The sequence below is a fragment of the Pholcus phalangioides genome, unplaced genomic scaffold, assembly GCF_987345545.1.
Source record: "Pholcus phalangioides strain wild (caught in Gottingen) unplaced genomic scaffold, Ppha-v1.0 ptg000028l_1, whole genome shotgun sequence".
NCBI lineage: Eukaryota > Metazoa > Arthropoda > Arachnida > Araneae > Pholcidae > Pholcus > Pholcus phalangioides.
In genome coordinates, this window is record NW_028301618.1 from 8,157,358 (window position 1) to 8,171,488 (window position 14,131).

Genomic DNA, 14,131 nt, shown 5'->3' on the forward strand with positions numbered 1-14,131 from the left:
ATGAGCAAGAGAGTAAGCAGGTGAGTGAGGGAGTGAATCATTCACATGATAATTTCACTCAATCACTTATTCACTTGGTCACTCCATTGCTCACCGACTCACTCAGTTATTCATGCAGTCACTCTTTCACACACACACACACATTCCCATGATCACTCATTCACGATTATTCATTTGCTTACTCACTTGGTCACACAAACAGTTACTCATAAAGTTACCCACACAGTGTTACTCGCAAGCTTATTTGCTAGCTCACTTGCTCACATATTCACTCACTAGTGTCAAACTATGGTCTGTGGTTCTTCCATTGGCAAATTTTCTTATCACAGCTTGGCTGTGAATTTTCCCATGGTGAATTTTCCGAAAGTCAGCGACGACAGTCCTATTCCCAAACATGATTCTTAATAAACCAGCTGCGTGCAAAGTGAAAAATATGGGCTAGGGTGTCCGATCATCTTGAGACGAACAGGTTTGCTAGACCAAACTGTGGGCAGACAGAGAAGAGTCATCAGTAATGCGCCAATAAACAATGAACAGCTAGTCAGACCAACACCTGCATAGTCACTTATCAGATCTGCGGCCTTTCAGGGTGTCCAGATACTAATGATCAGATAGTGTATATACAGTAAAATACCTCACGGAAGTGTCACTATCTTATCAGATCAATTCTTCCGACAAGACTGAATCAGAGCAAAACAAGAAGTATACAAGACTCATACCTGAACCATGCAGCGTTTCTCACGGTACAGACAAAACAGCTTTTTCTACCATTTTTTTATTGAAAAATCATGTCTCCTGCGGCGAATCATCCCTGGAAAAAAGAATGTGTATAACATCAAATGACACAACCGTCTTGTACATAGAGCCCTACAACGTGAAACTTATTATCGGCACATTAATGACCCCAAAGGCATACAGACAGAACCATCCCGATAACAAGAGGAAAAATATATCAATTGTCAGGTTCACATCTCGACGTTCTTTTTTTCACCCTTGATTATCCTTCGCACATGAGTCCACACCGGGATTTGTTTTATTAACCTTGCTGCTGCTATTGTTGTTATTATCCGGGATTTTCATACCGATGGTGTTAAGGGGCGGAGTAGGGCTTGGACTTGGCGTTGATGAATTACTCGTGGAGGTCGATATCTCTTTCTGTGGGCTGTTTCGAGGGACATTGTTGTTGAATCGTCTCAGGCCCGGGCGGTAGATCTCCAGCGAGGGTCGATCCTAGAAAAGAAAGAATAAAGTATTAAATGATAAGACATCAAAACAAATTTTAAGAATAGATTATACTGTGGCAAGCGATTGGCAACTAGCCTGGTGAGATCATTAACTAACGAGAGCACCTGCACACTACAACACATTGATTTTCAACTTTACATTTATGTTTTAGAGTACAGATGGCAGCACACATTTGTCTCTGGATGCATGATGCCCATTTCCAGGATGAAACTGACCCTTTTCAGAGATGTAGCCGAAAATACACCAAAGTTCTAAAATCTTAAGCCAACAGGACTAGTCGTCTTCAATCTGTTCCTCACAAGCATTGTGGTAATAAAGTGAGCACCAGCTAAAGTGCTCAATGTTTGCGCTCAAATTTCAAACTTCTGATACATCGAGGGGGGTTTTTGTTACAAGGAATCAGTCAATGCTGATGTGCCCCCCCCCCCCCGCAACTTTCCAGAGTAGTCTGTGCCAAGAAATCAGTTGATGTTGTCCTCCATACTAGTGAAGACACCCTGGGGCAAGACATCAGTCAATATTTATGTCCCCCACACTTGCAAAGTAACTTTTTGCCAAGAAATCAGTTGGTTCCCCCCATACCTGTGACAGTACCCTGTGCCAAGAAATATGTTAATGTCCTCACGGGGCCGGATAAACCCATATGAAGGCCCTAAGCACTAAAGTGATTTTAGTGCTTAGGGCCCCCTATTTTTGACCTGAACGCATGCTCCTTCCCCGTGATAAATATACTTGTTTACAATTTTCTAGAATAAGTATGCAAATTTTGATAAGCAGGTAGTTTTGGGAGTGTTCGAAATAATCATTTTGCCCGGAGCATGTGATGCCATGGCTGAGGAGCCTCGAGTGCCGGGAAGACCTCACGACAATTTGATCCGGGTAAAATTTTAAAGAGAGAGAGAGAGCGAGAGTATGTAAATTGTGTGGTAGTTAGGTATATACAGGGTGTCTATTAAGTGTTAGTGCGGCCTCTATCTCCTCAACTGTAGAGATGATTTCAGTTTTATAAAAATGCTCAAAAGGCATTCAAAAATTACAAAACTAAATTTTTATATGCCCCCCCCCCTCCTCTAACTTCCAATTAGAAAGTAGTTGCACTGTCTCTCCTGATGCCAACAAAAAAAAAAAAATTCCCAGTTTACAAGTACAATATTCGCTGAGATATTCGAATTCAAAATTTGAAGGAAAGTTGGAAAGGACAGCAAAAGTGAGGGGAAGAAGCGTTTCCCATAACTTTTCTTCAGTTTTTTTAATTTAAATATCTTAGCGAATATTACACTTAGAAACATGGAATTTTTTCTGTTGGCATCAGGAGAGACAAGGCAACAATTCTCTAATTAGAAGTTAGAAGACGGGAGGGGGGGGGCGACCGGAAAAAATTTCGATTTCTTATTTTGTGACCCACTGTATTTTCCGAGGACGATGTCACTCTCCGCTGTCCATATGAAGGTTTCAACAGTTGGCTGATGCGAAGATGAATTTAGGAAAGGGAAAAAATTCAACTGCTCTTGCCAGGAATCAAACCCCCGTCACATCGCCGGATAAGCACACTAGACTATAAAGGAAACAAATATCTCAATTTTTCCATAGAGCTTGTGTGCGCTGAATGGGACCGTACATAGACTGGTGGCAGTGTCAGCTATTGTCAGCTTCAGTCTGAGTTAGGTCTCACTGTCCATGTACGTTCAGTGCACACAGGGGCGTAGCCAGAAATTTCGTTCGGGGGGGGGGACCACTTTCATTTCGGGGGGGGGGGACCAAAGTGACAGAACAATAGATTTGGCCATCTTTTTCCCTTTTTTCGGTCATTTTCTCACATTTCGGGGGGGGGGGGACCAGACCCCCAAGTCCCCCCCCCCCTGGCTACGCCCTTGAGTGCACACAAGCTCTAAGGAAAGATTGAGATATTTGTTGCCTTTGCTATTCTAAGGCGCTCACTCGGCAAGTGAGAGGATGTGGGTTCAATTCCCCGCAAGGGCAGTTGAAAGTTCTTTCTTTCCTGAATTCATCTTTGCATCGGCTGTATTTTCATTCTCAAAACTGGTATAGGGTGATCTTTAAAAGCTTTTTGAGCATTTTTTAAACTGAAACTACCTCTCCGACGGACGGCTGATGAGATAAGGCCATATTAGCACTAAGTGGACATCTTGTACAGCTAGGTAAGAAGGCTCAGAAAAGTTTGTTTCACCTGGGGGGGGGGGGATGCTGTTGAGGCGCCTCTGGGCTTACTTTATGGAAATAGAGCGAATTCTCTCAATCCAAAAACTGAGCATTAACGCAAGTTCTTGTTTGAAATTGACTTAGTTTCCCTGCTTTGTGTCGACCTTAGGGCCGCAACTAGAAACAAAAATTTACTGTCGCCTGCTCTACATTATTATTTTATTATATTTATGTGTATTTTGGCACCCCTCCGCATAATTTTTAATGGAAAAGTAATAAGCTCGACGTCCTTGCTGGTCCAGCGCTCGGGAAACAGACCTCGCCCTCTTTTAGTTGTGACCCTGGTCAACCTTTCGATAAAGGTCTTCAACTGTGCAATCAAGTGCTCTTAAAATTTTAGAATTTCTTACCAGATAGTTGATGCTGAGAAAAAAAAAAAATTTCGCATTTAAACAGAGCCGCAACTAGAAGTTTGGTCAGCGGGGGCAAGCATGCATTTTGGCAGGTCCAGCGCCCAGGACATCAGACCCACCTGCTCCCCCCTAGTTGTGGCCCTGCATTTTAAAACAATGTACTAACTGTTTGATAATTTTTTGTGGTGTCCTTTTTCCTCCTGATGCCCTAAGCACATGTATATTTTGCTTAATGGTTAATCCGGCCCTGTGTCTTCAGCACTTGTGAAGGTACCCTGTGTCAAGACATCAGTCAATATTTATGTCCCTCCCACTTGCAAGGTAAATTTTTGCCAAGAAATCAGTTGGTTCCTCCCATACCTGTGACAGTATCCTGTGCCAAGAAAGATGTTGCTGTCCTCAGCACTTGTGAGAGTACCTGTGCATTGCTTCCCCCCCAGCTTCAGACATCAGTCAATATTTATGCCCCCCCCCACTTGCAAGGTAACTTTGTGCAGAGAAATCATTTGATGTCTCCATACTTGTGAAAGTACCCTGTGCCCAAGAAATCAGTAGATGGTGATGCCCACAAACTTACGAGAGTGATCTGTGACAAGAAGTCCCTCACACTTGCGAGATTATCCTGTGCCAAAGAATCAGCCGATGCTGATATTCCCTGAAACTTATACGAGAGTAGACTCTCTGCCAAAAAAATCTGCTGATGCTAATGCCCCTGCATCTGCAAGGGTGCCTTGTGTTAAGAAATTAGTTTCTTTCATACCGAGCACAACTCCGGTCAATCGCCATGGGCAATTTACTACTGAGTGGGTTGTACTAGAAGTGTAAGTGTGTGTACCTAACAGTCTGAGTGTGTACATAACGTTAACGTCTAGTTTTTCAGTGATACCATCTGTATTTCAGAAGTGAAGTGTAATGACTGAATATTTGTATCATTGTAGGCCTGTTGCTCTCTGTGGCGAAACTTTTCAATGGGGAGGTCGGCTCTCTCATTTACTTCTCGAAGTTGGCAATCACAGAAAACCAACTTCGACCGACCACCACTATGGTGACAGTGAGGTTCGAACCTAAGTCCTCAAGATGTGAGTCATCGGACAATGCTTATGCTCTATCCCTTCTCCCACACACACTTGCACCTACTTGTGAGGATGGACCGTATCATGAAATTAGAAATCAATCGATGCTGATGTCCCCCCCCCCTACCTGCAACAGAAGGTCACAAAATTAGTTGATTTGGATATCTCCCCACACTTGCAAAGAACGGCCACACCATGAAATCATGGGCGGAGATACGGGGGGGGGGGCATTGCCTCCCCCAGTGTCAAAGGTGGAGTTGACTGATCTAACGCATATATGTATGTACGAATTGACATCATCATCATCATCTTGTCGCCCCCCCCAGCAATAATGACCTTGCCCCCCCCAGACTTCCAAGTCTATCTCCGCCTATGCATGAAATCCATCAACGTCGACTGTCCTCCCTCTACTCCACTTCCAAGGATGTATTGCGCCATTAGTTGATTTCCCACCTTGGCAAGACATCTGAAAATAGATGTCTCAATTGCATATCCATTTCTAATAGACATGAAGAGCTGAGGGAAGCAAAGCAGAATATTTTTCTCGCCACCCACCATGCTTTCTAATGTGATGAAATTTTGGACATATAAGTGAGAAGATGCTGCCATCTAGCTTTCAAATTAGAAACTGTAAATGTATTTTTAAATTATTATTGTGAGACAATCCAAAGAGGCCACACCGTTATCGGGCATAAAAAGTAAATTCTGCATTATCTTACCTTATTGCGTATCCGCCTCTCTGTCCTCGGATCCTTTGAGTTTAGCAATTGCTTGCCAATATCGTCGCTCTTGGAACAGTCAGCAGCATCACAGTTGTCCTCCGAAGCACTGGATACTTCCTTGGTTGCAGCGGCGGCTGCAGCAGCAGCACAGCTCTTATCCTGTTGGTTGGTGGTGGATGTTTCGACGACGCCAGGGCAACTCTTATCCCGTTTTGTTTTACCCAGGTTTTTGTCTGGCGCTATATAGGTGGCAGCTGTGCTTGTACCACCAGCTTTCTTTTCCTGTGCTTGCGATGTTTCTGTGGCAGCCGCCGAAGAGCTGATGTTGGATTTGCCAGAAGTTGACGGCACTGCTACGGGTGTATTTTTATCCTCGGATCTCTTGTAACTGGACGAAGGCCTGAAAGATGAAGAAGACTATTAGGTCATTTCGAATCTATCGAATACCACAGCATCATGGATTCGAAGGTATTGAAATGATACACAAACCTGAATTCCATTCTCTGGCCACTGGAATAGTGATCCTTGTCCCTCGTATTGATCGGCCTGTCTCGGTTCCTGTCCTTCTGGCGGTTCCTGTCGAAGTCCCTCGATGACTCCCATTCTCTCCGGTTCCTGTCCTTGTAGGAGCGGGTGTAGAACTCCTTGCTCTTGTGAAGCTGCACGTGGTGATGGTGGGGGTGGTGATGCTGCTGCTGCTGATGGTGTTCTTTTGTGTCTTTCTCACGTTCAGGATTCTTCAACACCTATAAATGACCATCATTATTAGCATCTTCCAATTTAAAAAAGGGGGAGAACATAGATGGACGAAAAGATAACTTCTCAACTGTTTCTCGGTATGAAAAGGTCAGCTTCAGCGTACTCTATAGTCCAAGTTCTGGCAGACCATTCCTAGCAAAGAGTTTTGATGCCCCCACCCTCCTCCCAAGGCTCAAGTTTTTTCATACTCTTCCCCTACAACAGATTTTTGGTGAATCGTTGGGCTTCAATTTTTTACGAACCTGTAGATTATGATTTTTGGTGGGGCCACCTAGCCCGAATATTTTATAGGACTCCTTTATAAGCAGTTAGACCAGGGTGTTTTAATAGCTTGCTACCTCCCTACACAGCAGAGATTTTCATTTAGTCTGTAGACCACCATTGTTTACAGAGATCTAGACTGGGATTCTTGATAGGTCCCCAGACCAGGAAGGATTTTTGATAGGAAAAACGTCATTATATTAATAGATAGCGAAAGGTACCATGCTGGGCAGGGACAGCTTGGGTGCTAAATCGAGGGAAAAAGAGAATAATAGCAGAAAAACTTGGAAAAAAAAATGCGTTGTCTGTCAGAGGCACCAACATGAAGGGGGATTGAAAGCAGTCAATCGTCCCGTATATATGGGACTCGAACCTGTTACTCTGAGGGTGTGGCAGGCGAACGTTGAGTTGCGTTTTATATTCATTAATTATCGGGGGGCACCCCCACAGAATTTATTGGGGGAATGGGGCTGAATAGTCTCAGCTATATTATTTTGCCGCCACCCCCCTAAATTTTTCCGCCCGGGGCAGTTGTTCCGCATGTCTGCCTATAGTTCCCTCTCATACATAGGCAGGGCCTATCGGTAAAATTCAAACTATAAATGATTCGCAGGGGGAAAAAAAAATTTGTGCATTTTGTTTAGCTGAGAAATACGTAATACAGCGGCGGGTTCTCAGGGTCATTTTACAGCTTATAAGCCAGAGGAGCGCCGAAAATATGTGCCGCACTGTTGACAATTTTGTCAAGGAGTCGCCCTTGATGCTGGGACCCCCCACATCTTGGTCTAACCCGCTCCACGCTAGCTTCTTTCACTGAATCCCAGACCTGGATTTTTCGCACCTCCTACCTCCTCCAAATGTAAATACTGCGCCACGTCATAAACTGACATAACTCTCTCTCTCTCAAGGGCGTAGCGGGGGGGGGGGGGGGGGGGGGAACTTGGGGGTCTGGTCCCCCCCCCCCGAAATGTGAGAAAATGACCGAAAAAAGGGAAAAAGATGGCCAAATCCATTGTTCTGTCACTTTGGTCCCCCCCCCCGAACGAAATTTCTGGCTACACCCCTGCTCTCTCTCTACTGCACCTTACACACATTAAGAGAAAATTTATCATGCAAGCCTTATTTATATCATATTCAGCCTTTATGCAAAAAAATATGTGTTGGAAAGTGCTTGCTAGATGCTCAGAATTGATTCGTACCCCGAAATGTGAGAAAATGACCGAAAAAAGGGAAAAAGATGACCAAATCTATCGGTCATCTATCACTTTGGTTCCTCCCTCCCCCCACCCCGAATGAAATTTCTGGCTACGCCCCTGCCTCAAGAGGTGCGCCGTGCGATCGGTCAGGGAGGGGCAGGGTGCCGTTATACGAACAGTATTTCTGAGGTAGAATTCAGTGGCGGCCTCTGGAAGGGGCTTGCCGAATCAAATATTCATTTTTAGGCACACGTGGTAAATTTCGAAAAATATGATTTTTGTAATTAATTTACAATTGCCGTTGTGGTGGTCGAGTGGTTATAGTGACGGACTCGCGATGCGAGGATCCGGGATTCGAACCCCACAGTGGTGGTCGGCTGAAGTTGGTTTCCTGTGGTTCCCAACTTCAAGGCGCAAATGCGAGCCGATCTCCCCGTTGAAAAGTCACGCCACAGACAGCAACAGTCCTACAACGATAAATCATTCAATCATAACACTTCACTCATAGTTAGAAAAACTGGTGGCAGATGGCAGCGCTACACATAACAAGCTTTACAGAGAAACAACAAAAACTTTACGTCAGGTTTCACTACACGTACATTCCCGCATGTACCGATTCGTTGGGGTGTTCCGCGGGGGGGGGGGGGTGCATGTAGTAGGTAGGGCCTCCAAAAAAATGGCTCGGGGATCCATGATGTTCTTAAGTCAGCCACCTCTCGTTGGGCAATTTGCCTGTTGTGGCGTTGCATTTGTATTTGTATTTCTTTAATAACGAACTTGTTCCAATTAATTTGTAGGATAATTTGTGATAAAAATTTATCGCGACATCACATTCATATCCGCATAAAACTCGAAGCGTAAAACTAAGTCTATTTTTAGTCACCTAAATGTAATATATAGTACGTATTTGTCATATTTTCCTGGAAAACAAAAATTGAATGCAGGAAACAATTTTGTGTTGCTTAACAAATGAATGAGTGACTATTCTCGTGCGCTGCAGTAGTGAAGACATCCCAGTCTTCACCATGGCGACTAGATCGATGACCAGATCAGCATCGACACCCCAAATCTAATGACTACGCGGAAATTGTAAAAATGTGTTCACGTTTTTTTTTTCCCCTTCTCTCGGACTGTGACGTGCATTGTGCTTACCACAGATGTTTAATTTTTACATTGTTTTGCGTGTTTCCCATAGTGATTTAACTGATGTTTATTTTCCATTCCTCATATACGGGGTGATTATAAAAAAAACTATCCCGACATATGGGCCCCTAACTATCATACCATTCACAGAAACTGAATGAAATTTTGGCATAAGGTATTTTGATGTATGCGCTCGAAAATGATATGGAAAACAACAGTATCACTCTAACAGTTACGGTTACAGTGAGAAAATTTCGAAAATATCAAATGGCAACACCAAGTTTTTTGTATTAGAATGCGATCTCCATACTGAAAAACACTAAATAGCGTTGGAACGGCACCTGTAGCACGAAAATCCCCGGAGCTAGGCAAGGAAAAAGGACTTTGCCGTGCACCAGAGCATTAATGTTCGTTTTATTCGTCACACCGTTTCTTCGGTTGAGATCCCAGCAGCCTGATTAGTCCTCCACAAGGTCATGTGGAAAATTTGTGAAACACAATAAAATGGACTATAGGATAGGGGGGGGGGAGGGGAATTCCTTCGTGCCTTTATGACGAGCTGCCCCCTAATAGAAGTAAACTGAAGAGCCAAAAAAAAAAAAAACTGGTACAGGCATGCGTATGCAAATAAAGAGATATGGAACCAATCAGAGTACGGGGCTGCGGTCGGCAACGCCTATATAACACAACAAGTGTCTGGCATAGTTGTTAGATCGGTTACTGCTGCTACAATGGCAGGTTATCGAGATTTAAGTGAGTTTGCACGTGGTGTTATAGTCGGCGCACGAAAGATGGGACATGGCATCTCCGAGGTAGCGATGAAATTTGGATTTTCACATATGACCATTTCACGAGTGTACCGTGAATATCGGGAATCCGGTCAAAAATTGAATCTACGACATCACTGCGGGCGCAAAAAGATCATGCAAGAACGGGACTGACGAGAATCATTAAACGTGACAGCGTGTGAACCATTCAACGAAACATCATCGATATGGGCTTTCGGAGCCGAAGGCCCACTCGTGTACCCTTGATGACTGCACGACACAAAGCTTTACGCCTCGCCTGGGCCCGACAACATCGACATTGGACTGTCGAGAACTGGAAACACGTTGCCTGGTCTGACGAGTCTCGGTTCCAATTGCTTCGAGTTGATGGACGTGTACGGAGACAACCTCATGAATCCATGGACCCTACATGTCAACAGGGGACTGTTCAAGCTGGTGGAGGCTCTGTGATGGTATGAGGCGTGTGCAGTTGGCGTGATATGGGACCCCTGATGCGTCTAGATACGACTCTGACAGGTGACAGGTACGTAAGCATCCTGTCTGATCACCTGTTCATGTCCATTGTGCATTCCGACGGACTGCATGTCAATGCAGGACAGTTTCAGCAGGACAATGCGACACCACAAACGTCCAGAATTGCTACAAAGTGGCTCCAGGAACACTTTTCTGACTTTACACACTTCCGCTGGCCACCTAAATCCCCAGACATGAACATTATTTAACATATCTGGGATGCCTTGCAACGTGCTGTTCAGAAGAGATCTCCACCCGCTCTCACTCCTACGGATTTATGGACAGCCCTGCAGGATTTCATGGCGTCAATTACCTCTAGCACTACTCCAGACATTAGTCGAGTCCATGCCACGTCGTGTTGCGGCACTTCTGCGTGCTCGCGGGGGCCCTACACGATATTAGTCAGGTGTGCCAGTTTTTTTTTTGGCTCTTCAGTGTATATTCAACGCGATAAAGTACTGTAATTATCAATTCACATATCACAGAACTTTAGGAATGTCGATGGCGTGCATAGGGACATTTGACGTTGCTAAAATTCATGAAAAAAAGATCAAGCCAGGAAAGCAATGCGTAGACAAAAGGATAAGTGATAAAATTTTGACGTGAGCGAAAATCTATGACAACGAGATGTCGCCTACGCTACTTAACCGACTCCTAAAGATTTTTCTTCCAGTGCAATTAAAGAGGAGATATTACAGTACATTCCAATCAAGGGAAGTTTCCTTGAAGGTTTTAAATGTAAACGTTCCTCCCCGTTGGGGGCCGAAAGGTCAGACCGAGTTCGAATTATTTTTCCCGATTTTTCATGCGATAAATATATTTGGAAGATGCCCTTAAAAATTCTAGTCCACATCCTGAAGCCGGGGGCCCCCCCAGGCTGAGATTTTTTGATGAGAGTCTAAGGGTCTTTACACGAGCAGCTCTAAAACAAATTTACGGTGTGAGAAAGACGAAAATGTGTAGGAGCTGTCCCAGGGCTGGAGCCCGGTTTTAGCCCCCACCCCCTTCCCTTGGCAAGGCGACGATTTTTAGATACTCGCTCTAAAAGTAGCCTCACGCATGACCACATGAGTTTGTGAACGTTCTTTGCAGGGGCGTAGCCAGAAATTTCGTTCGTTCGGGGACGGGGCGGACCACCCGATTCGTTCTTGTCAGAAACTTTCCTGACACTTGGGGGAACAACAGAAACGGCGACATGACCACAAAAAAAAAAAAAAAACGTTTGCGACCGCAGGGAGTCCCACACCGGGGGGCTGGCGCACCAGCCTCTCGGTGAGTATAAAAAAAAAAAATCTGCCGTCCGGAATCGGCAATGAATTGTAGGTCCCGGGGTCTAATTATCCCTCGTGTGCAGAAAATGGACGTGGTGCGAATTTTCGGACGCTGAACGAATGTTTCGCACAGATGAAAACTTTGTCTCTTGGCTCACCCCACCCTGCCCGTAATATACAGCCGCGCATAGGCGTACGCAGAATTTTCTCCTGGGAGGGGTTACGTTTTTTCCTGCAAAATGAAAATATAATATCGACTTTGGTTGGGGGGGGGGGGTTGGGGTCCCCCTTTGCGTACGCCAATGCAGCCGTGGTTCTCAACCTTTTGTCTCACAGAGCTCTTTTTAGTATATTATCTCCATGGCGAGCCTTGCACACAAGCCTCGTTTTATTTATTTATCAGATTCACAGATTTATTTTACTGCCCTGGAGCAACAGTCTCAGACAGCGGCGACATTGAAGTGGCCCAGCACTTAGGCTGGCCACAAAGAAGCGACGGGCTCATCCGAGCCAACCAGCCAGCGGCGACACTGAAGTGGCCCAGCACCTAGGCTGGCCACAAACAAACAGCGGGCTCATCCGAGCTAACCAGCCAGAGACACAGAAGTGCACCAGCACCAAGGCTGACCACCGAGAAGCGACGCCGCGCCCCGTGGAGGTCATATGTCGCGTGGGCGGCCAGAAATACGCATACATAGGCGATAATTGTACATATCATCAAATTAATAAAGCATCCGGGGGATTTTCGGTGTCGGGTCTTGGGGGTGCCCCCTTGACCGCTGCTCGGGTTTGTGGGCCCCTCCCGGGGCTGGTGGCGGCCTGGACCGGGGGGGGGGGTAGCCGCCGTCTCCTTGGGAGGAGGAAAACCCTGAAGACTAGGCTTCGTGCTTGCAGCTAGGGTCTTAGAGTCAGGGTGCCGGGAGGGGGCGCCTTCCACTTACACCCCTGATTCTCCCCAGCACGACCCAACCCATACGGGTAAAAGGCTTACATCCCGGGAGGGACAGCGCCTGGGTCGCGTCTAGTCTGACGGAGCAACCGCGGAGCCTCTGAGAAGTGCACAGAGAGCCCTAGCCCCCAAGGGCTCCGCGGAGCACTGGTTGAGAACCACTGTTATACGGTATTTATATAGAAATATAACAGAAATAAAAAAAATCAATATACTGTATATATATATATATTTTTTTTTTTCAATATGGGGCACCCCCCCCCCCCTTGCGTACACCTATGTGAGCACCCACGGGTTGGAAATACTTCCGACGCCCCTGCCCCTAAAGGATCTCCCGCTCATGCATTTGTCACAGGTATGCGCGTGGTGGTATTTTTATAATCTTTTTATAATCCATAAGGGGTCATTCAAGTATTACGTCAGCATCGAGGGGGGGGGGAAGGGGGTTTCGGATTTGCTGACTTTTGACGACAAGGGAAAGGAGGGGGTTTGAAGGTTGCTTACGTCATCAACCACCCCTTTTTGAAGATATGAAATATTCTAAGCTGCTGACGGGGGAAGGGGGGGGGGTCAGTGTTTTGCTGACAAGGGGGGGGGGGTCAAAAATGGCTGAAAATCTGCTTACGTAATACTTGAATGGCCTCCAAGCTAAGAAATGGATTAAATCCAAGAAATAGTTGGTAAATAATATATCTTTTGTGACATTAGCATTCAAAATAACAATAATAATAACAACTTGAAACATTTTACACAAGGATTGTTTTTTTTACATTTGCTTCTTATGTTTTTATGTAGCAGTTGTATTGGTAAGGGGCCGTTCAAGTATTACGCAAGCAAATTTTTAGCCATTTTTGACCCCCCCCCCCCGTCAGCAAAACGCTAACCCCCCCTCCCCCTTGTCAGCAAATTTCGTCATCAGCTCTGCCCCTCTATATCCAACTCATATTTTCATAAAGGGTGGTTGATGACGTAAACATTATCCAAACCCCCCCCCCTTGTCATCAAAAGTCAGCAAATCGGAAACCCCCCCCCCCCATCGATGATGACGTAATACTTGAACGGCTCCTAACTAGCTGTTATACCCGCGGCTTCGCTCGCGTGAATTTGGTAACCCCGAAAATTCTTCCTCGAGACCCCTTTAGGGGAATGAATTGTGAGAAATCCCTTCTTGGCGAGTCTTTGCATCATAAGATGAAGATACAGAGCAAATTTCTTAATTTATAGTTTCAGCTGTTTTCACTTGGCACGATTTCTCTACGTAGCAGCAATTCAACCCCCCTTAAGGGTCGAATTTAGAAAAAAAACCCTTCTGTGAGTCATCTATATATATAAAATTGATTTTCTGTGTGTGTGTGTGTGTGTGTGTGTGTGTGTGTGTGTGTATGTTCTCTATACAAATCTACAATTTTAGATCGATCGTCGCCAAATTTGGCATATATACCAAATGGGACCCGACTTGAACGATAGGCTACTTTAAAATTTCGTCAGAGCAGGGCAAGTGTCCCAAATGGCCGAAAAACTGTCGGGCAACAATGGTTTTTGGGCCTCAACAATCACTTTCCGAAAGTTTACTTTGGTTACCGTGGTTCCCTAGCAATGCGTTTAAGACGTGTATATGCCTTTACAACGGTTTGTCAC

General features: G+C 45.2%; 1 protein-coding gene across 2 annotated transcripts in view; it reads right to left on the reverse strand.

Annotated features, from left to right (window-relative positions):
- Positions 1-752: 752 nt before the first annotated feature.
- The window catches only part of LOC149067888 (uncharacterized), a 54,356-nt gene continuing 40,977 nt past the window's right edge, over positions 753-14,131 (reverse strand). The window contains exons 8-10 of one of the 2 annotated variants that reach the window (XM_089252400.1): positions 6,103-6,359; positions 5,611-6,013; positions 753-1,230 (exon numbers count right to left, since the gene is read on the reverse strand). In XM_089252400.1, the coding sequence (XP_089108526.1) occupies positions 988-1,230; positions 5,611-6,013; positions 6,103-6,359 (903 nt within the window). In that variant the 3' untranslated portion in view covers positions 753-987. The remainder of the gene's footprint in view (positions 1,231-5,610; positions 6,014-6,102; positions 6,360-14,131) is intronic. The other variant, XM_089252399.1, reaches the window with a different exon arrangement.